This window comes from Chiloscyllium plagiosum, unplaced genomic scaffold, assembly GCF_037043375.1.
Source record: "Chiloscyllium plagiosum isolate Xiang-an unplaced genomic scaffold, Cpla_swu_hap1 HiC_scaffold_5, whole genome shotgun sequence".
NCBI classification, from domain to species: Eukaryota; Metazoa; Chordata; class Chondrichthyes; order Orectolobiformes; family Hemiscylliidae; genus Chiloscyllium; species Chiloscyllium plagiosum.
Genome location: NW_028270143.1, coordinates 11,318,845 through 11,339,477, shown reverse-complemented (window position 1 = coordinate 11,339,477; position 20,633 = coordinate 11,318,845). Strand labels below are relative to the sequence as shown.

Here is a 20,633-nt window from a genome sequence, read left to right as displayed (position 1 = left end):
AGCAGTCACTTCTTTTAAGAGTCTAGAATGTAGGTCGTCAGATCCAAGGGATGTGGCAGCTTAATATCCAACAGTTAACCTGTTACTTTTTATCTGATGATAATGGATGTTTTAATTTCCCTCTAAATCTCCACTACTCTTGAATAGCATCTTGTGTTTTACTGTGAATATGAAATCAAAGTACTTATCCAAATCCTCTTTTATTTCCTTGTTTCCCATTAATGCCCACAAAGGAAAGAAAAATGAGTAAAATTTAGGTAACATTGTTACCTAATGAAAACCTAACAACATGATCTTCCTGTCTGAGCCCAAAGCACAAGGTTTCTGTGTGGAACTGAGGCACATTGTGCTTTTCTGGAGCTAAAATATGTACCAGATTTTAGAAATCATCTCATAAAGCCTTCATAAATATGACAAGCAGCAAAAGACGTGCAAACATGAATATTTGTTTTGCCAATTATAACACTTTGATTTGTATAAAACAGATGCAAAATACTTTCTTTAATGACATGATTTAATACAAGAAATTATGAGAACGATAAGTTATTGAAATCTTTACTTCAGTTGGTCAACAGGTTACGAATCACCTCGTAGATTTAGATTATGATTAATATACAGTGCACTACGGGGAGTAGGAAAATGCACAGTACTATCCTATTGACATAAGCACAATCTTGCACAAGTGTTTCTTTAAATGATGATAAATGATAAATTCTAAACATTTAGTAAAATCCCGGAATTGAATGCTTGATGATTAAAATAATCACTTTCACCTTACAACGTAATAGAAGACAAGAGAATACTAAGCTGGGAAAATGTTGGAGAAAGCGTAATTCTTTCCATTAGTTTGTTGATGATTAAATTATCCTATTAAATTAACTTGTGTCCATTAACATACATTTAATTTTGAAAACCAAACAGTGTAGCAGAAGAAAATTTATTTTTAGAACTGCTTTTCTGGCTTTCTGACGATTCATCTGGATGGTATAACTCGGAAAGTGAAAAATTGTCATAACAATGAAGCTAAACATTTAACATTGATTGTTAGCAATTTAATACATCACAGTATATCAGCAAGGTGTAAATTAAAGCCAAGCTAATGTATGTTTATACAAATGTTGGAGGAATAAGAATTATTTTCATCACTCATATTGATGATAAAAGGGATATGCATCACTGTTTCAAAAGAGAGAATTCTTGTTAAAATGTTGCAGATCACACCTAGAATACTCTGAACCGTTTTGATACCCTTATCTAAGGAAATATACATGGCATTGGAGGCAGTGCAGACATTCACAACGCTTATTGCAGGTATGGAAGAGTCACAGATTGAATACATTGAGTCTGTACTTATTGGAGATTAGAAGGAATGGAGGCCTTATTTAAACAAAGTTCTTTAGCAGACTTGACACAGGAAATGTAAAAAGGTTGTTTTCCCTTGTGGGAGATTATGGGAACAGAGGGCATAATCCCAGACTATGGGACATACATTTAAGACAGGGATGAGGAGGAATTTGTTTTGTCAGAGGGGAGTAAATTTGTGGAATTCTTGATCACAGGCTGGATCATTAAGAGTGTTGAAGGCTGGGAAAGACAAATTTTAGTCAGTAAGGGAGACAAGGATTTTAGGGAAAAAGCAGGCAAATGGAGTTAAGGATTATCCGATTAGTCTTGATCGCAATAGGTGATAAAGCAGCAACGACGGGCTAAATGGCTGCTTCAATCCTAAATCTTATTGTCTGATGACCAGATTGAGTGTCTACATCATCCTGTTCTTCCACTGGAGATTGTATTTCTTTCCTTATATTCTGAAGGGTTTCCCTGTGTGGAAAATTTCACAGATTAAATCCCAAATATCACTAAACATATCTGTGTAAATAAACTGTGCAAAGGAATCTATTTGCAACAATAAGATGTAACATAATATCCAGCATCACAGTTTCTAAAATTATGGAGTGCCATTCTCTTTTCCTTACCAGGCCTCCTCTGATATTGCATAGTACGTTGGGGCTGCATGAAAACCATTGAACATGGTTGAGATGCTGATGGTGTATGCTCCATTGTTTTTAAAGAGCAACCAGTCTCCAATCTCCAGTTCAGGCAGCATCCAGGCATCGGAAATATGATCCCTTGCATCACAGGTGGGTCCCCAAATCCTGGTGTTATACAGCTTTTGGTCCAGGGAGTATTTCTGTGAGAAATAAATACCAGGTCAACTTTCTTAAAAATGTAATCTGTGGGGAAGTGAATGGAAATATAATGTGGAGAGATGTAAAACATAAGGCTGATTGACTACCACCCATTTTGCATCAGCACGCAAAGACAAGATCCTGTATGTGTTGGTCATTGCTATTTCCTTTCTCATTGCTATAAATTTATGGGTTCTCATTCCTTTGTTAATCACTGTATGAGCATGTTTAAGTTACAAAGCTAAATACAGATGGCAAAGGCTGTTTCCCAGCTGAGTTCAACTTTACATGAGGCCCCATGTCACTTGAGAGCATTCTCCGAGCTCCTGAATACTCCAGAGTTTTTTTTATGTCCCAGTATCTGTTCATTGTTAAGATTATCATGAATCATTTTCACATATAGATAGGGTGATTAAGAAGGCCTTTAGCACGCTTGCTTTCATTGCTGAGACCTTTAAGTATAGAAGGTGGGACATTACGTTGCAGTTGCACAGGATGTTGGTGGTTGGTGAGATCTTTTCTGGAGTACTGTGTCCAGTCTGGTCACCCTGTTATAAGAGGGATATTATTAAGCTGTAGAGGGTTCAGAAGACATTTGCCAGGATGCTGCTGAGAATGGAGGGCTTGAGTTATATGGATAGGCTGGGACTTATTTCATTGGAGCATAGGGAGTTGATTGAAGTGAGAAAGGTTGATAAAATAATGAGGGGTACAGATAAGGTGAATGGCAGGTTTCTTTTCTATATGAAGGGGGATTTTGAGATGAGGGGGATTATTTTTAAGGTGAGAGAAGAAATATTTTAAAAAGACATGAGAGGCAATTCTTTTCCACAGAAAATGAAGCATGTGTGGAATGAACTTCCAGAGGAGGTGGTGTGTGCAGATATAATACAGCGTTTAGAAGTCTTTCAGGTAAGAACATGATCCGGGCCAAGTGCAGACCGGTGGGAGTAGTTTAGTTTGGGAATATAGTGAGCATGGACTAGTTGGACTGAAAGGACTGTTTCCTTGCTGTATGATTCTGTGACTCTATCCTTGCATACTGCGTTCTTGCACTGAAGTATTTTGTGCTTAGGTTCCTTTGTCCATCGTTGTTGAATGCAATAAGCTTGAGAAGCAGAGGTGGGCCATTCTGTCCATTTAGTCTGCTGCATCATTCAGCATGTCCGTGGCTGATCTGATGATCCTCAGCTCTACTTTCCTACCTTGTGCCCATAACTCTTGGTTTCCTTTTTGGTCAAAAATCTGTCTGGATCGGACTTGAATATACACGTAACAATCTAATCTTGACCTGTGTGGTAAACCTTTCCATAGATACACCATCCTCTGACAGAAAAAAAATTCTTCCTCATTTTTGACTTACATTAAGTCTCCTTACTCTGAGATTCCACCTTCTGGTCCTAGACACTCTCACAAGGAGGAAGAACCTCTTCATGTTTACCCTGCCAATCTGATATGCTCCGATGAGGTCTCCCCTTATTCATCAAAATTGCCAAGTATTAGTGTCAAAATTGATGCCTTGGCAAAATAGCCCTCACCCTGACGCATTGCCCTCCACGCCTTGACAGTATTGATGACTGTTGGGCTCTGGCAATCTTCATTAAGTGTCCTCATTTTTGTCTAAGAACAGCAGGCTAATAAGGGGGCATCTTGCCTGAGATGTGGGCCTGAATAGTTTTAGGGTTAGGGCTAACCTCTACCTTTACTCCCATTATCACAGCCTTTAAATTGCCCTCTGAAAAATATTCCTAAATATCAGGGAAGCTTCTACAATGCAATGTTTTTATGTTATTTCTATGGTCCTATATGTGATCCAGCACAACATCAGAGGTCTATTTCTGTATTGGACCAGTTCATCTTCTACTGCAACCACCGTCCATATCCTTGTTCTCTTGACTATTTCAACACTGTCCTAGCTGGTTACTTCCACACTCTATAAATGTGAGCTATTTCAACACTCAGCCTCCTGTTCATCCTTCACACTGGGCCTACATTGGTACCTAGTCCAGTAATGTTTTGATTTTAAAATCTTCAACATTGTTTTCAATTCTTCAATGGCCCAATTCTTCCTCATTTCTGTAACCATCCAGCTTTGCATCCCTCACTGATCTCTGAGCTCCTCGGATTCTAATTTCCTTTTTTATGTTCTTTCTTTCTTACATAAGTCTGGTTTTAATTCTTCCAATATTTTCAGCTGGAACTTCAGCTACCTTGGACTTAAGCTTTCAAAGTCCCTCAACAGCACAAATTTCCCAATTTCTCTATTTTAATCTCTTTTAAGAAGCTTCTAATAACCTAAGTCTTTGAACATGTTTTTGTTCACTTCTTGTTGGTGCTAAATAATTAGAAATAATTGATCTTCAGTAGGCTGCAACGATTTACAGCAATAAAACATCATTCTTATATTATGCAATGCTTATATTATAAAAGTCTTTTCTAAAACTCTCACTTTATAGAGGATTGGCTTCAATAGGTCACGATAGTTTGCAGAGTTACAGAAAGAACCATACAGCCCATCATTTAAATAATACATCATGGTCTTCTCATTCCCGGCCTCCTCATCTAAGGAAAAAAGAATTGAAAACTTATTGAAAGACTCACAAATAGATTTCTAAATTGCCATTGTGATGGTCAAAAAGGATTATGAAGGTAAAGAAGAAAGTTCTTCTTCTTTGTTGACATTTGTGCCACCTTGTCTCCCACAATCAGGAAAGATAATTGGTAGAACAGGTGCCTGATTTCATTTTAGTTTCTAATGTTTTCCATTTCTGGAAGGAATTGTCTGCTTGAGTGCTGCCAAGATGCAGCATCACTTCTCAGTTGTCATTGTTTACATGGGCTGCATGTGTCCAAATTACTGGATTGTGAACTAGAAAGATTTAATGACAGTAACAAATAAGTGGAAAAGGACTTTATTGGTTCATTTTGATGTTGCACTTAACAAACAGTGCATACTCTTACCCTCAGCTGACACGTCTTTTCATGCGAATTACAACAGGCTACATTCATCTGGTGTATACAGTTTGAAAGGGTGGGGGAAACAATTTTCATTGTTAGTTTGACAAAAAAATTGGATAAATACTTATAAAGAAAAGAATTATAGGGTTATGAAGAAAAAGAACAGTGGGGAATGAAACTAATTAAAATGTCAGCACAGACTCCAGTGGAGTGAATGGCCCCATTCTTTGCTATATAATTTTATGCTGGGTGCATCAGATGCTAGTCTGATCCTGTCTGTTTCAGAAAACACATAAAATAAGTTACTGAACAACAATCAAGGAGTAAGAGCCTGACCAATTTTATAATCAGATTGCTATCCCTTGTTAGTGATTCCCACTATGACGAGGCACTGCATTTTTGACCAAGATTTCTGAATCCAGCCTCTTCAGAAATGTGGAGCAGACCAAATATCAGCATCCCCCTTCGTCACGGAAACCAAGCCTGCACCCTTATGGCACTAGATGGCATATTCTGGTATTGGTTCAATCACCAGCATATTCGAATACTTTGGGATATTTAAACAGTTTTCCAGTGTGTTAGTGAATGAATGTGAATTGGTGAGATGGCATGATGGTGGAATGGCAGTTTGGCAGCTGGATGGTTTGGTGAAGTGTTTGGCAGTATTGGGTAGAGTGGCAGTGAGTTAGGTTGAGTTGAGGAAGATGGGATGAGACATATGGTCAATGTGAGGTTTTGGAGGAGGGCCCATAGGGTTGGAAGGTCAAGAAGGCAGAGGTTTGAGGAATTTGTTGGGTCAGAGGGAGCAGGTGGATGGACATAAATCAAGGTTCAGGAAACGGGTGTTGGGTTCAGGAATGCAGGTTATCGTAAATATGATTCTTTTCTTCTTATACTGATGTCCACCTAATTCTTTATTCATGCAAAAGTGACTGTGGCAGTGGCAGCGGGGTGGCTGGTGAGCTCGGAGCGGGTCTGTAGCAGCAGTGTCTTGGGGGCATCTGGCAGAGGAGCAAGGACACAGCCGAACATCAGCTGCATTAATCCTCACCCTTGATCTGCTCTTTTCCCTATTGTATTTAGTTTACTTCCTGGAGAAAGGTCAGTGGACCCAAATTGTTATCTGTGATTTCTTCCACTGATGTTACCAGACCTCCTGAGTGTTCCCAGCAATTTCTGTGTTTGTTTCTAAATATCAGGTAAGTAAGTTAGATCTCTCCCAAAACTCACTAACTCAGAGATGGAGACGTTTGCACAGATCCTGGCACTGTGGCTCAGTGGTTAGCACTGCTGCCTCAGAGCGCCAGGGACCTGGTTGTGATTCTAGCCTCAGGAGTCTGTGCATACTCCACATGTTCTCCCTGTGTCTGCATGGGATTCCTCTGGGTGCTCTGCTTTCCTCCCCCGATCCAAAATTGTCCCTGAACACCATGGACAATTTAGCATGGCAGGTTAGGTGATTCGGCCATGCTAAATTGTCCATGGTGTTCAGGGATGTGTAGGTTAGGTGCATTAGTCAGAGATAAATATAGGATAATAGGGGAGGGTCTCAGTGGGTTACTCTTTGGAGGGTCGGTGTGAACTTATTGGGCCAAAGGGCCTGTTTCCATACTAGGGATTCAATGATTCTATGATCCTAAAATTTTCATCTTTTGATGAAGATGAAAATTACCATTGGAGTTGGGTTGAGACTTTTCAACTATTTTTCTCGCGATGATATTCACAACCAGTGTGAAAGGTGAGGTCACATAATACCGGCCTGGTTCAGCGATTATCTGCACTTCAGTTTTGTCAGGAAAATAAATATCCAATGCAGGATTGATCTCTGCTGCTACCTAAAACGAGGAAAAGAATGAGAGATTATGGTCAGATAACTAGCGTTTGGATTTAATTTAAAAATCACATGATACCAGGCTATAGTCCAACAGGTTTAATTGGAAGCACTGCTGCTTCACCAGGTGGTTGTGGATAAAGGAGCACCACTCCAAAAGCTAGTGCTTTCAGTTAAATCTGTTGGACTATAACCTGGTGTGGTGTGATTTGTTTTAACTTTGTACACCCCAGTCCAATACCGGCATCTCCAAAGCAGGATTTAATTTAGTTTGATTTAATTTATTATTGTCACATACCGAGGTACTATGAAAATTACTGTTCTGCATGCTAACCATACAAATCATACCTTACATAAGTACATCAGGATAGTAGAGCAGAATGCAGCACATAGCATTCCAGCGAGGGACAACGTACACAGAAAAATTAACTCTAATATGTGAGAGGTCTGTTCATAAGTATGATAACAGTGGAGAAGAACATGTTCTTAAATCTGTTGGCTTTAAGCAAATTAATAGGGATAGCATAAATGAAGTTCTCATGAAATTTAATGAAGGATAATGGATTCATATATTCCATCATTCATAATTAATTATTATTTGACAAAGTGTGACATTACTTTTCAGAATGATCTCTTAAGAGCACAGAAATGACCTTTAAGCTGTTATTTTGTGTCACAGCCAATAATGGGAGCAGGACAAAGGTGCAACCTGCACGACAAGAAACATACTGCATTAATATTGCTGGGAATTCCTTAAATAAAACTGACCTAAAACTGACAATAATCAACTACCGACACAAACAAAGTTGTCTCCAAATGCTGAGACTATGCCACATTTTGCTGGAGAAAATAAAAATTTGCAGGGCTAAATGAAAAAAAAAGTAAGGGGTTCACCGAATTGTTCTTATAGTAAGCAAACACATGCAACACAAGCTGAATGACCTCCTTCTGCCCTATAGTCATTCTGTTTTATAAGAAGCTGCTTTTGAACGGATGAAACTCACTGTCAAGGGATATACCGCATAGATTGGAGAGGCACTGTGTTTCCTTTAACAGCCTGGACGACCTCGATAAATGCAGTGGCTACAAGAGCAGATCAGAGCCTAAGAATACTGCCTCTGTGACGTACTTCTGACTCCCCAGAGCCTGTCCTTCATGGACAAGATACAAGTCATGAATGCGATGGAATATTCCCCACTTGCCTGGATGAGTACAGCTCCAACAACTCTCAAGAAGCATGACAGCATCTAGGACAAAGTATCCTGCTCGATAGGCATCGTCTCCACAGGCATCTACTCCCTGAAACATGGACTCTCTGCCGTAGAGTATATACCATCTACAAGATGCAGTGCAGAAATTCATCAGCAGATACATGGGAACACTACCAGCTGCAAGTTAACCTCCAAGCTACTCATGGTCCTAATATGGAAGTATATCACTGTTCTTTCAGTGTCACTGAGTCAAAATCCTGGACTTCCCTCCCTACCATCATTGTGGGTCAACTTACAGCATAGGACTATAGTGGTTCACGATGGCAGCTAGGAATGGGTAATAAATTCTGAACCAGCCAGTGATGCCCATATCCCAGGAAAGAATAAGGAAAAAGTGTGGTGCTGGGGTTATGGTTGTAAGGAAAGTCAATGGTGATGTGGATTGCGTTTAGAGCTGAAGGCTAAACCTTCATGGGTCAGTCTTTTTCAGTTAGAATCCTGGTCAAAATATGCATTGTCACCATTACCTTAACTATAGGTTGACCTGTACATTGTGAAAGTGGAACCAAACTGCTTCTTCTAGGTCTCATCTAATTCGCAGTTTCTATCTTTGAAATGAGATAAGAAATGTCTCTCCAGTCAGTATACTGTTCACAACAGTGACAGGGATACAGACACCTGTAGGCATTGTTGGTTAGAGATAAAACATCTTTGTTGCTGAAATTGGTAATCTGGACGGGTACCCAACTTTTTCTCCCACAATGATGAGGGCAGCTTCCTGAGTTATACCAACTGGGAGTTCTTCCACATGTGGCAAAGCCTGATGTCAACCAATTGGAGACAGCTGGCATGAGCCTTTAGACGTAATTGTTGCGTGGGTGAGAAAAGAATGTGCAGATTTGCTGCTATTTGAATACTTCTAGCAACCTGGATAGGCCAAGTCTTTGACCTTGCCAGTGCATGTTTTCCAACGACTCACAAATATCTCTTAATGGGTACTCTCGTACTCTCCGCTTCCTTACTTCCATTGGAGTATTATCTATTAAAAACCTCAGGCTATGAAAAGGGTAATAAAAGACAGGCAGGGTCAGTTTGATGTAGCCATGATAAGGAATGTTTGACCCTGTTGAAGCAGAGATATGGATGCCCTCAAGGCTCTGCAATGAGACGAAATATGCCCATTGACTCATCAAAGACTCTGGCTTTTTACTGACTAAAATGGAGAAGGTTTATTCAAGATGACAACGACCACATTGAGAGGTTGAGAAACCTTGTTGAGAATATGCACCGTGAGGATGGAGTATCTGGGAGGAGAGAAATCTTCAAACAATCCGTCTCCCCAACCTTTCATGCCCCTCCTGCCCTGTATATGGCTGAATCTACAGATTACACATCTGAGTAATTGATCATTCTAGAAGGGACTGAACAGGAATGGAATTGAATTATCTACAATTCTGAGGAATTGCCTACAAAAGAATGGTTCTATCAGAGACTGGTTGAAAGGGCAGGTGACCAGTTCCTTTCAGGAGGCATGGCAGAAATATTTGTGCCCTCAGTTTAACTCTATTTATATTGTTTAATCTGCTGAGGCCATACTCAGTCACAGGAGGCAAAAGGAGGTGCAAACAGGCCAAGACATCAGCTAAGCCTCCAAAATGTTTTTATCAATCTGCTCAGAGATCATATTATCCCTACACTGAGAAAGCAGGCCATTTAGCCCATTGAATCCATGCTGGCCCTCGAAAGATTGTCCCACCCAGACAAGACCCCCCTCCCCCTTTCTTGTAACCCAGCATTTCCCATGGTTAATTCACCTGCCCTGAACACTATGGGCAATTTAGCATAGGCAATCCAACTAACCTTACACCTTTTGAATTATGAGCTGAAACTGGTGCACTAGAGGAAACCCACTGAGACACTGGGAGAATGTGCAAACTCCAAACAGCCAGTCACCCAAGTCTGGAATTGAACCCACATCCCTGGCACTGTTGGAGCAGCACTAACCCACTGAGTCTCTGTGCCACCCATTACTGCCATCACAGGAATCCACCTGGTAAACTTTGCTGCACTCACAGCCATAATCACAACCTCCTTTTTCAGATAATTAGACCAAAAGTGCAAACAATACTCCAGGTATAGTCTTACCAAGACCATGTAAGATTGCAGCAAGACATCCCTGCTTGTGGACTCTCACCCCATTGCTAAGGCCAACATATCATTTGCCTTCTTTATCCGGCTGTGCCTGCAGGCTTACTTTCAGCAACTGGTGGACAAGAACACCTAAGTCTTGTGGCACTTCCCTCTTTTCCAATCTATCAACATTCAAATAGCGATCTGCCTTCCTGTTTTTACTACCAGTGTGAATAACCTTACATTTTCCCACATTCTCCTTCATCTGCCATGCATTTACCAACTCACTGAACTTGTCCAAATCATACTGAAGCATTTCTGCAACTTCCCACTCAACTTTGTGTCATCTGCAAGCTTAGAGATATTACATTTAGTTCCCTCATCTAAATCGTTAATATATTGTGAATAGCTGGTGGTCCTAGCACTGATCCATGTCGTAGCCCACTGGTCACTTATTGGTATTCAGAAAAAGACCAACTTATTCCTCCTGTTTGTCAACCAGTTCATTATCCATGTCAGTTACATTATACTCCAACCCCATGCATTTTAATTTTGCTTGCTAATCTCTTTCAGTAGGCTTTCAATAAGGTATCATGTAAGTCCAATTAAACCACATACACTGGCTCCCCCTTATTAACTCTGCAAGTTACAATAAAAGCATGTTCTCCCTTTCCAATCCAGTCGCTGTTTACCAAGTGCTCCATTATTAAATTTTTTTATAGTAGACTCCAGCATTGACCCCACTATTGTTGTCAGGCTAAATGACCTATCACTCCCTGATTTCTCACTACCTCATTTATTAAATAGTGAGATTACATTAGTGACCTTAGTGTAAATCCTAAATGGTGATGCTCTAATGTGATAAGATTATGACCTCTTGTTTTGGATAGATGTGCAATTATACCTTTGATTAAGTTGATCAAAAAATATTTGCCAGTGAAATGTCAATCCATTGGGTTCTATAGCTCTTTAATTGTTGTCTTAAATGGAGGTGTTCACCAAAAAAAAATCATTGTGGGTCACAAATAGTTTATACAGTATACAATGTCCTCTGTATTAACACACAGCTGCCTTTATTTCTGCAGAATGAGTATTTATCCACTTCAACCAGTACCTAATACCACATTTTACTATGTTTAGCATAGAATTTTATGTATTTGACCATGAACAGCTCAAAAAAAAATCACTGAACAAATTGAATCTGGAATAATTTGTTAAATGCATTTGCACACACCTATTCCCTAACGTCATCTGCACTCATTGCCTTTGAGTAAATAAGGGCAAGAAAAATAATTTAGAAGATAGTGGAACTTAATGGATATGTTAGGCATAAAATTTCATGATTGAAAGTGTATTTTTACAGCAGCCTTTCAGGTCAAACACATCAAAAACAGGCCAATTTTACTTTCAATAAATTTTTGAAGCTCAGTTTCAAATGAAGTGCCATAAATTTGACACCGCCTTCAATTTAAAACAGCATATTATTCTTTACTTTGGATAAATATGTTATGGTAATAATCCTGTGAAACAGAATATGCAAACTGCCACATTCAAATAGCTGTTTGAATGGAATGCCAAAATTAGGTTGGGCCAATTAGCATAAAATAAAAAAAATTAGGCTGTAGGGCCAGGGATGGGAGAGGGGTGATGGAAAAAGACTCCTGTTAACTGGTGTATAATTGCAAAGCTCCAATTGAAATCAATTCAAATTCTCTTTTTGGGTTAAAAAAAGGTACTGTCCGTGAGGATTCAGTTACAATGGTAATTCATTCTAATTTTAGTTGCATTAAGTCATGTGGAAACAAATATTTCTTTTACACCTAATGATTGAATTGGAATTTCAATTGAAAACACAATTAATTTAATGCAGTCAAAATATTAATTTTACAATGAAATGCCTAATGCATGAATGTTCCAGCAGGACTTGTGTTATCACATGCCTCTGGAGCAGTTGGGTCTTGAAGCCAGGCCTCCCGGTTCATTCCAGTAAAAAATTCATCAAATAATATAACCAGTCTCCACTTTATTTTAACCAATAACTCATCTACTTTTTCTTACTGAAACCTGTTTAAGTAGACTAGGCACCCCCAAGCCTAGTTTTTATGATGATAGTGAGCAGAGTCTTGGCCACTGATAGGAATAACCTGCACGGACCATTTATTAACCATTTATTAAAGTATTCCAAACAGTTAGCACATTTCAGTAAACTTGTGATTGCTGTATCAGTAGGTGTTGTTTCTGAATCAATCACATGACATTTAGTTTTCCATTGTCTAACCCACAGGACTAACAGAGTCTCAGAAAATGATAACTTGCAAGTAATTTGCCATATTTACCTCGCAGTTTCAGGTCTTGGCCTCCTGCTCTTTCAAATCTGCTGAGACCCCAATGCTTCCCAGTGAATTGTACAGCCATGCTACTGGCATATTTGCACCTGGGAGGCACATGTAAAATAGGACGATGGTAAACGATCCGACTTTCTACTCAGTCACAGCCCCTCGCCCGTCAAATGGAATACTTTGGAAAGATGGAGCATCGTGCAGCCTGTTCCCTCACAAACCAATCACTAGCCAAATTAAATGTCTGTATACAGACCTGCTGTAATACAAAGTAAGGCTGAGAAAGGTGCAACGAAGAAGGCAAGCCCACCATTTTATCATCCCAGCTATAAAAATGGGAAGGAAGGGCGTAATCTCCACTAGTGGCTGCTGTATTCCAGTTGAGGTTCCCCACCCCCAGGACATTCCTTCCCCTTTCACTTTAGCCTCCCCTTCTTCTCAGGCTTTCTAAAGTCCCTGATCCCTTCTTGACAATCAAACATGAATTTGCCGTAGACTGGTATACATGTTGGTCTTCCTTCTCAGGACTACTCAGAAAAAACTTTGAAGATTAATTCAAGAGTAAAAGGGTAAATGGAGCTGAAAACAGAGGGTAATGTGAAGTTTAAAAGAGCAATTGTGTGTGTATATGTGCTTGTGTACACACATTCAGTTTCAAATGTTAATAAAAGAATATTAATGCAACTTCAATATTATTTTAAAGCTTTGTATTCTATGTTGAAATGTATGTCTTTTGTGTAGTGTTTAGATTTTAAACTCGTGATATTTTTGTATAAGGTTTACAAATTAATTAGTTTAATCTTTCCAGAACCATGAATTTTAAAGCAAATGTGTCAGGGAGCAGCTGAGTCCAAGGATGCCAAATGTTAATAGGAGTCGAGAGTGTGATGTTGGAAAAGCACAGCAGTTCAGACATCATCCGAGGAGCAGGAGAATCGAAGTATCTGGCATAAGCCCTTCGTCAGGAATAATCCTCATTCTTATGCCCAAAATGTCTATTCTCCTACTCCTCAAATGCTGCCTGACCTGATGTGCTTTACCAGCACCACACTCTCGACTCTGATCTCCAGCATCTGCAGTCCTCACTTTCTCATCAGTGTTAATAGGAGTTTGCTAACACTGAGGAGGTTTACAACGAGAGAGAAAACACCAAGTGTCAGAATCCAGATTTTGCAAGTTTTGTTTTGATATCGTTCAAATGTTTTGGTTCAGTTTGATGGAAACCTGATCGGGATTGGAAGTTTGTGCAGTTTATCCTAGACAAGAATATTGTTCAAAGCAGTTAAAGAGAGTAAATGCCCCCAGTGAAATAGTGCAGTTTGTGAATCATCCATTCCAGCAATGTTTGTTTAGAATTTTGCAATAACTAAAAGTTGAAGAAAGTTTAGTCTCTCAGTTATGGGAGTATTGATGGAAAAAGACTTCACAATCTACAGGGCAGGAAGTGAGAAGAAGCAGTTAAGTCAAATCTATAGATTGAATAGGAAGAAAAAGGTTCTTGATCAAGTATGAAGTGATGGTAAAAAAATTGGACTTTTTTTTGCTCTGTGTTTTGAATCTTTCGAATTTTATTGTGTTTGGATTGCTTGGTTTGTTAAATTTTATCTTTATTCTTTGTGTGCCTTGCGTGCTTATGTTTCAATGAAAGCATGAACAAAATATAAGCAATCAAGCCAGGTATCATTTTGGGATTTCGCTTGTCCATCAGTAACATTAGCAGGGATCATAACTGTTCTACCTCTTCAAATGTAACTTTGTCTTCTACAGTTCCTGGAAAACCACCTCCAATATCAAGTAAATACATCTGAAATCCAAGATGAATCTGTAAAATAGGGAAATAGGTATCCAATTTTGGCATAATAAATAATGATCAAGCATCAGATTTTCTCTGGTTTCTCATGCAATTATACGCCACGGTTAATGGGGTTATCACAATGCTGATGGTTATTGCAGTTTGTTGTCCTTCCTGTTGCTAATACTCTTTCATTTACCTCAGCTGGGTTCAGCAACTGCAATATAATCACCTGGATTTATCTTTAATGTAAAATTTACTGTTTTTATCTCAACCACCAAGTGTAGTAGTCTCAAAGTTCAAGAGGTTATAAAGTTTGATTTTTTTTTATAATTGGAGCAAAGGAATCATTACAAAATAAATGCACCAATTGCTAAAATGACACAAACTGTTTTCGGTCTCATCATAAACGTATCATTGAAAATTTCTTTTCGTTCATCTTTCAAGTGACATTCCAAGTAAAACATACCCCAATATCAAAGACAACGCGTGCATCAGCTATAGCCTGAGCATAAATCTTTGGATCAGTACAGCCACTTCCGACATGAAAACTGTGAAAAGAAGAGATATCATCAAGCTCCAACTGAAATCCAGGACTTTTAAAATTTGTTTCATGTGATGTATGGTTGCTGGCTTGGCCAGTATTTATTGCCCACCCCTAATTACTCAAGTGTTGACATGGGCTTGGAGATAAATGTAGGCCAACATGGCAGAGTTCCTTACCCAGTTTTTGTGAATTAGATAGGTTTTGCAACAATCAACAGTGTTAAATTGTCAGCGTTCGACAAGCTTTTTTATCGCAGATTTTTATTGACAGCAAACGTCACTCTCTGTCAGAGTGAGATTCAAAGCCGTGTATCTAGAACATTAGTAAGAAGTTCTGGATTACTTGTTCAGTGACTATGCCACCACCTAAGGAATGTACAGACATTCATTTTCTATAAATGTGTTCAGCATCAGCGCACAGTGTGACTGGAACTCTTAGCCACACATATCATTTCTAAACTCAAATGTAGCTTGAACCTGCCAGCAGTGCACACAAAGATGCCCAAATTTCCACATTTCAAAATATAGCGCACTGTATTTGCCCTTAATCTTCTCCATCTATTTCAGAATTCCACATTCCTCTCAGTACATGGGCTGCATATCAGAAATAGAGGGCTGCATTTTCCAGACAAGAGTCCAGAACCTGACCTCAAGTAGTTTTCAGGATCCAAGTTTCCTCATGGTCATTGCACAGGAGGCACCCAATTACTGGTTCATTTCTTCAGTCATCACCCAGCTCAGGATGGCAGCCACATTCAAGAGGCAAAAGCTTTATTGGCAGCCCCTATTAAATGGACCTCCATCAGCTGTCAATGTGGCTATAGGCAGATTGATTAATAACTGAGTGTACAAGATCCTAGTGCATGGTATACGGTCATGGAAGTGCTGATCAAAGAAGCAGCATAAACTACCTCAAATTTATGTTAGGAGGAGTAAATATCAAGAGAAATGTATTCTTTCTGGAGAACAGCAGGAGGAAGCCATCCAGCCCAAGTAGTAGGGCACACATGACGAAAGGATGTTAAAGGGGTGAGAGGTTACAGTGTGGGAACAGTATCTGCATTGAGTACAGGAAGTCCTGCAATTCCTCTCTGATGTATCACAAACTGAGTGAGATGCTGGGCCCAGCTGACAGCCATGAAGTAGCTGCATGATCTGAACCTCATCACCTAACAAAGGAGCAGTTCTCAGAAAGTTTGTGACTTACATAATCCTGTTGGACTGTAACCTGGTGTGATGTGACTTCACTGAGCACAATTGGATTTCAAAACAGCCATTGCTCAGGAAAGCTGAGGACATGTGTGACATGTAAACCTCACCTGAAGGAAGGTCTCACTCTGCTGCAGCTTTTTGCGAATGTTGACTACTTGCTTGAATTAATAAATGCAAATGTGTCTTGTGATGTTCAGCTAGAGATTATTGCAGCCTTAAAGACTCTTAACACAACAGGGATAAAGAGTATGCAGTACCTGCCAGAGTAGTGGGAATGGGCAGCTAACCTCACAATTTTAATGCTAAGAGAGAAAGAGTGTTTACTTGTCATTGGCTTTTTGCAGTAGGGTCTCGTGTAACAAGGCAATAAAATAAATAATTTTATTTCACTTGCACATCATCATTTTAAATGGTGCAAATCTTGCAATCGAAGCAGTATCTTCCTACGAAGAGGGAATAATAACACTGATAAACTCTTACCTGGTTGATGTAAAATCATAAGAGCGAGCCAGTCAATTCAAGGGTACGTACATATCGACAATCAATGCTGGTTTTGCCAGCAATCCTCACTTCCCATGAAAAAGAATTAATTTTAAAAAAGCAAAAATATGTGTCCTACCTAACACCAATGGTATCCAAATTCAAAGTCTTTGCATATTCCATTAGCTGTCTGCACTCACTTAGTGATGCTCCAAACTTTTCACTCAAGGGCAATAGGGATGTAAAATCATTTACAGCAATGCGTAGAACCATTCTGAAACAGCAATAAGAAAATGAATTTAGCATTGCTGAATAAAACAGAATTGCAAGAATTATCTCAAACATGGAGATTAAACCAAACTAAATAACCTTGTTTATTACCTACCATGCCTTTGTAATGTCTCTCATATGTGATTTCTGCTTATCTTACAATGTGCATTCCTGAACAACTTGCCTGTCTGACAATAGGTTGGCACCTCTTACATTTATGCCATATTTAGAAAGCCACTGTCCACCTGGATGAGCACTGGCAATCCAAATGTGTGCAGCTCAAACAGATGCAGTGGTAACATGGCAGAGAAGAAATATTAAACTGGAGAGGGCTCAGAAAAGTTCACCAGGATGTTGCTGGGAATAGAGTGTTTGAGTTATAACAATAGACTGGATGGGATGGTAGGTTTTTTCACTGGAGCTTAGGAGGTTGAGATTTAAGATCATAAGACACAAGAGCAGATGTTAGACCATTCAGCCCATCGATTGTGCTCTGCCATTCAACCCCATTCTCCCTCTTTCTACCCATAACACTTGATCCCCTTCACAATCAAGAACCTATCTCCCTCAGACTTAAATACACTTTTTTTCACTGGAGCTTAGGAGGTTGAGGTGTAAAACTATAAGGCACAAGAACAGAAGTTAGGCCATTCAGCCCATCAATTCTGCTCTGCCATTCAATCATGGCTGATAAGTTTGATAAGTTTCTCAACCCCATTCTCCCACTTTCTACCCATAGCACTTGATCCCCTTGACAATCAAGAACCTATCCATTTCAGTCTTAAATGCACTTAGTGACCTGGCTTCCACCAGGTGATTCACCATTCTCTGACTGAAGAAGTTTCTCCTCATCTCTGTTCTAAATGTCTGACTTTTACTCTAAGGCTGTACCCTTAGGTCCTAGTCTCTCCTACCAGACACTTCCCAGCATGCACTCTATCCAGCATTCAGTATTGTGTAAGTTTCAATTAGATCCCCCCTCATCCTTCTATACTCCATCACGAATAGTCTCACAGTCCTCAAACGTTCCTCAGATGTTGAGCTTTTCATTCCTCGGACCATTCTTGTGAACCTCCTTTGAACTGCTCCAGGGCCAGTACATTCTTTCTGAGATATGGCACCCAAAACTCCACACAGTATTCTAAACGTGGTCTGACCAGAGTGTTATAGACCCTCAGCAAAGCATCCCTGCTTTTATATTCAAAATTAATGCCATCATTGCATTTGCCTTGCCAACTACTAACTCAACCTGCAAGTTTACGTTGAGAGAATCCTGGACAAGAACTCCCAACTCTCTTTGCACTTCACACTTCTGAATTTTCTCACCATTTAGAAAATAGTCCCTGCCTCTATTCTTCCTACCAAAGTGCACGACCTCGCACTTTTCCATGTTTTACGCCATCTGCCAGTTCTTTGCCCACTCTCCTAGCCTGTCTAAATCCTTCTGCATCCTGCCTGCTTCCTCAATGCTACCTGTTCCTCTACATATCTTTGAATCTTTTGCAAACTAAGCCAGAATGCCTTCAGTTCCTTCATTTAGATCATTCATGCATAAAGTGAAAAGTTGTGGTCCCAACACTAAGACTTGTGGAACACCACTTGTCACTGGCTGCTATCCTGAGAAAGACCCCTTTATCCCTACTCTCCGCTTACTGCCAGACATCCAGGATTCTAATAATGCTAGCACCTTGTCTCTATCACCATGAGCCCTTATCTTACAGAGGAGCCTCCTGTGCGGCATCTTGTCAAAGGCCTACTTGAAGTCCAGATAGATAATATGCATCGGTTCTCCATGGTCTGACATGCTCATTACTTCCTCAATGTTATGGTCCTGGTTCGCAACCACCTGATGAAGAGACAGCACCTCAAAAGCTAGTGCTTCCAAATAAGCCTGTTGGAATACAACCTGGTGTTGTGTGAATTTTATCTTTGTCCACCCCAGTCCAACACTGGCACCTCCAAATCAAAGAATTCTATCAGATTTGTCAGGCATGATCTCCCCTTGATGAAACCATGCTGACTTTGCCCAATTTTACCATATACTTCCAAGTATTCAGAAATCTAATATTTCACAATGAATTCCAGTATCTTACCTACAACCGAATTTAGACTAATCGGTCTGTAATATTCCATCTTTTGCCTTTACCCTCCCTTTTTAAACAGGGTTGTAATGTTTGCAATTTTCCAGTCCTCTGGGACCCTCCCTGATTCTAGCAATTCCTGCAAGATCACCACAAATACTTCCACAACTCTTCAGCTATCTCCCTTAGAACTCTGGGATGTAGTCCATTTGGTCCAGGTGATTTATCCACCTCAGGCCATTCAGGTTTTCTAGAACCTTCTCCTTGGTGATGGCCACCATACTCAGCTCTGTCCCCTCACTCTCTTGAATGTTTGGAATATTACTTGCGTCTTCCACTGTGAAGATTAATGCAAAGTAATTACTTAGTTCCTCAGCCATTTCCTTGTTCCCCACTAATATCTCTCCAGCATCATTTCCAGTGATCCAATGCCCACTTTTGCATCTCTTTTGGCCTTTATATATCTAAAGAAACCTTACAGTCTTCCTTTATATTACTGGCTAGCTTACCCTCATTTAATTATCCCCCTCCTTTTTTTTTGTTGCTGTGTTGGTCTTTGTAAGTTTCCCAATCTTCTGGTTTCCCGCTGCCCTTTGCAACAATGTATGCTTTCTCGTTTGGTTTCACGCTCTCCCTGACGTCCCATGTCAGCCATGGTTGCTTCATCCTCCCTGTATCGTGCTTCTTTTTCCTGGGGATGAATTTCTGCTGTGTCTCCTGAATTACTCCCAGAAACACCTCTCATTGCTATTCCACTGTCTTTCCTGCTTGGCTCCTCTCCCAGTCAATTTTACCCAGCCCCTCCCTCATACCTCTATAATTGCCCTTATTCAGCTGTAATATCGTTATCTCTGATTCTATCTTCTCCCTCTCAAATTGCATCGCAGAATCAATTTTTATCACTGCCTCCTTAGTGTTCCTTCACCTTCCACTCCCTTATCAGGTCTGCCTCATTGCACAACACTAAATCTAGTATTGCCTATGTCCTGGTTGTCTCCACCAAACATTTCTCAACAGCAATCTCTTAGATATTCCACAAATTCCTTTTCTTGCAATCCACTACCAACTTGATTTTCCCAGTCCACCTGTATATTGAAATCCCCCATGATTACTGTAACTTTGTCTTTCCTATGCATCTTTTCTATCTCTTGGCATATCTTGTGCCCCAGCTCCTGACTACTGTTTGGAGGCCTGTACATAACTCCAACTATGTTTTTTTTACCGTTGCAGTTCCTCAATTCTACCCACACAGATTCTACACCATCTGACCCTACTTCATTTCTTACTATTGATCTAATTTAATTTCTTTGTGATAAAGGCAACCCCACCCGGCTGTCCACAAGCCTATATTTCCGATAGGATGTATATCCTTGAATATTCTGCTCCCAATCCTGATCTCTTGCAGCCACCGCATCATATTTGCCAATTTCGAACCATGCCATAAGCTCATTTACCTTAATCCTGAAACTGCGTTCATTCAGAGAAAACACATAGAACATAGAACAGTACAGCACCGTACAGGCCCTTCAGCCCTAGATGTTGTGCCTGCCTTTTATCCTACTCTAAGGATACCTTCATTGTGCTGTCTTCCATG

The 20,633-nt window shown here is 39.9% G+C and overlaps 1 protein-coding gene across 6 annotated transcripts in view; it reads right to left on the bottom strand.

The window, feature by feature from the left end:
• Window positions 1–462: 462 nt before the first annotated feature.
• Window positions 463–20,633, bottom strand: part of LOC122548194 (antizyme inhibitor 2-like) — a 125,429-nt gene continuing 105,258 nt past the window's right edge. For 5 of the 6 annotated variants that reach the window (XM_087986993.1, XM_087986994.1, XM_087986992.1 and 2 more), the window contains 7 exons: window positions 16,828–16,962; window positions 14,920–15,001; window positions 14,397–14,480; window positions 6,820–6,982; window positions 4,639–4,751; window positions 1,977–2,191; window positions 464–1,821 (listed from right to left, as the gene is read on the bottom strand). In XM_087986993.1, the coding sequence (XP_087843119.1) occupies window positions 1,707–1,821; window positions 1,977–2,191; window positions 4,639–4,751; window positions 6,820–6,982; window positions 14,397–14,480; window positions 14,920–15,001; window positions 16,828–16,962 (907 nt within the window). In that variant the 3' untranslated portion in view covers window positions 464–1,706. Of the gene's footprint in view, window positions 1,822–1,976; window positions 2,192–4,638; window positions 4,752–6,819; window positions 6,983–14,396; window positions 14,481–14,919; window positions 15,002–16,827; window positions 16,963–20,633 lie in introns of all 6 variants that reach the window. The other variant, XM_087986997.1, reaches the window with a different exon arrangement.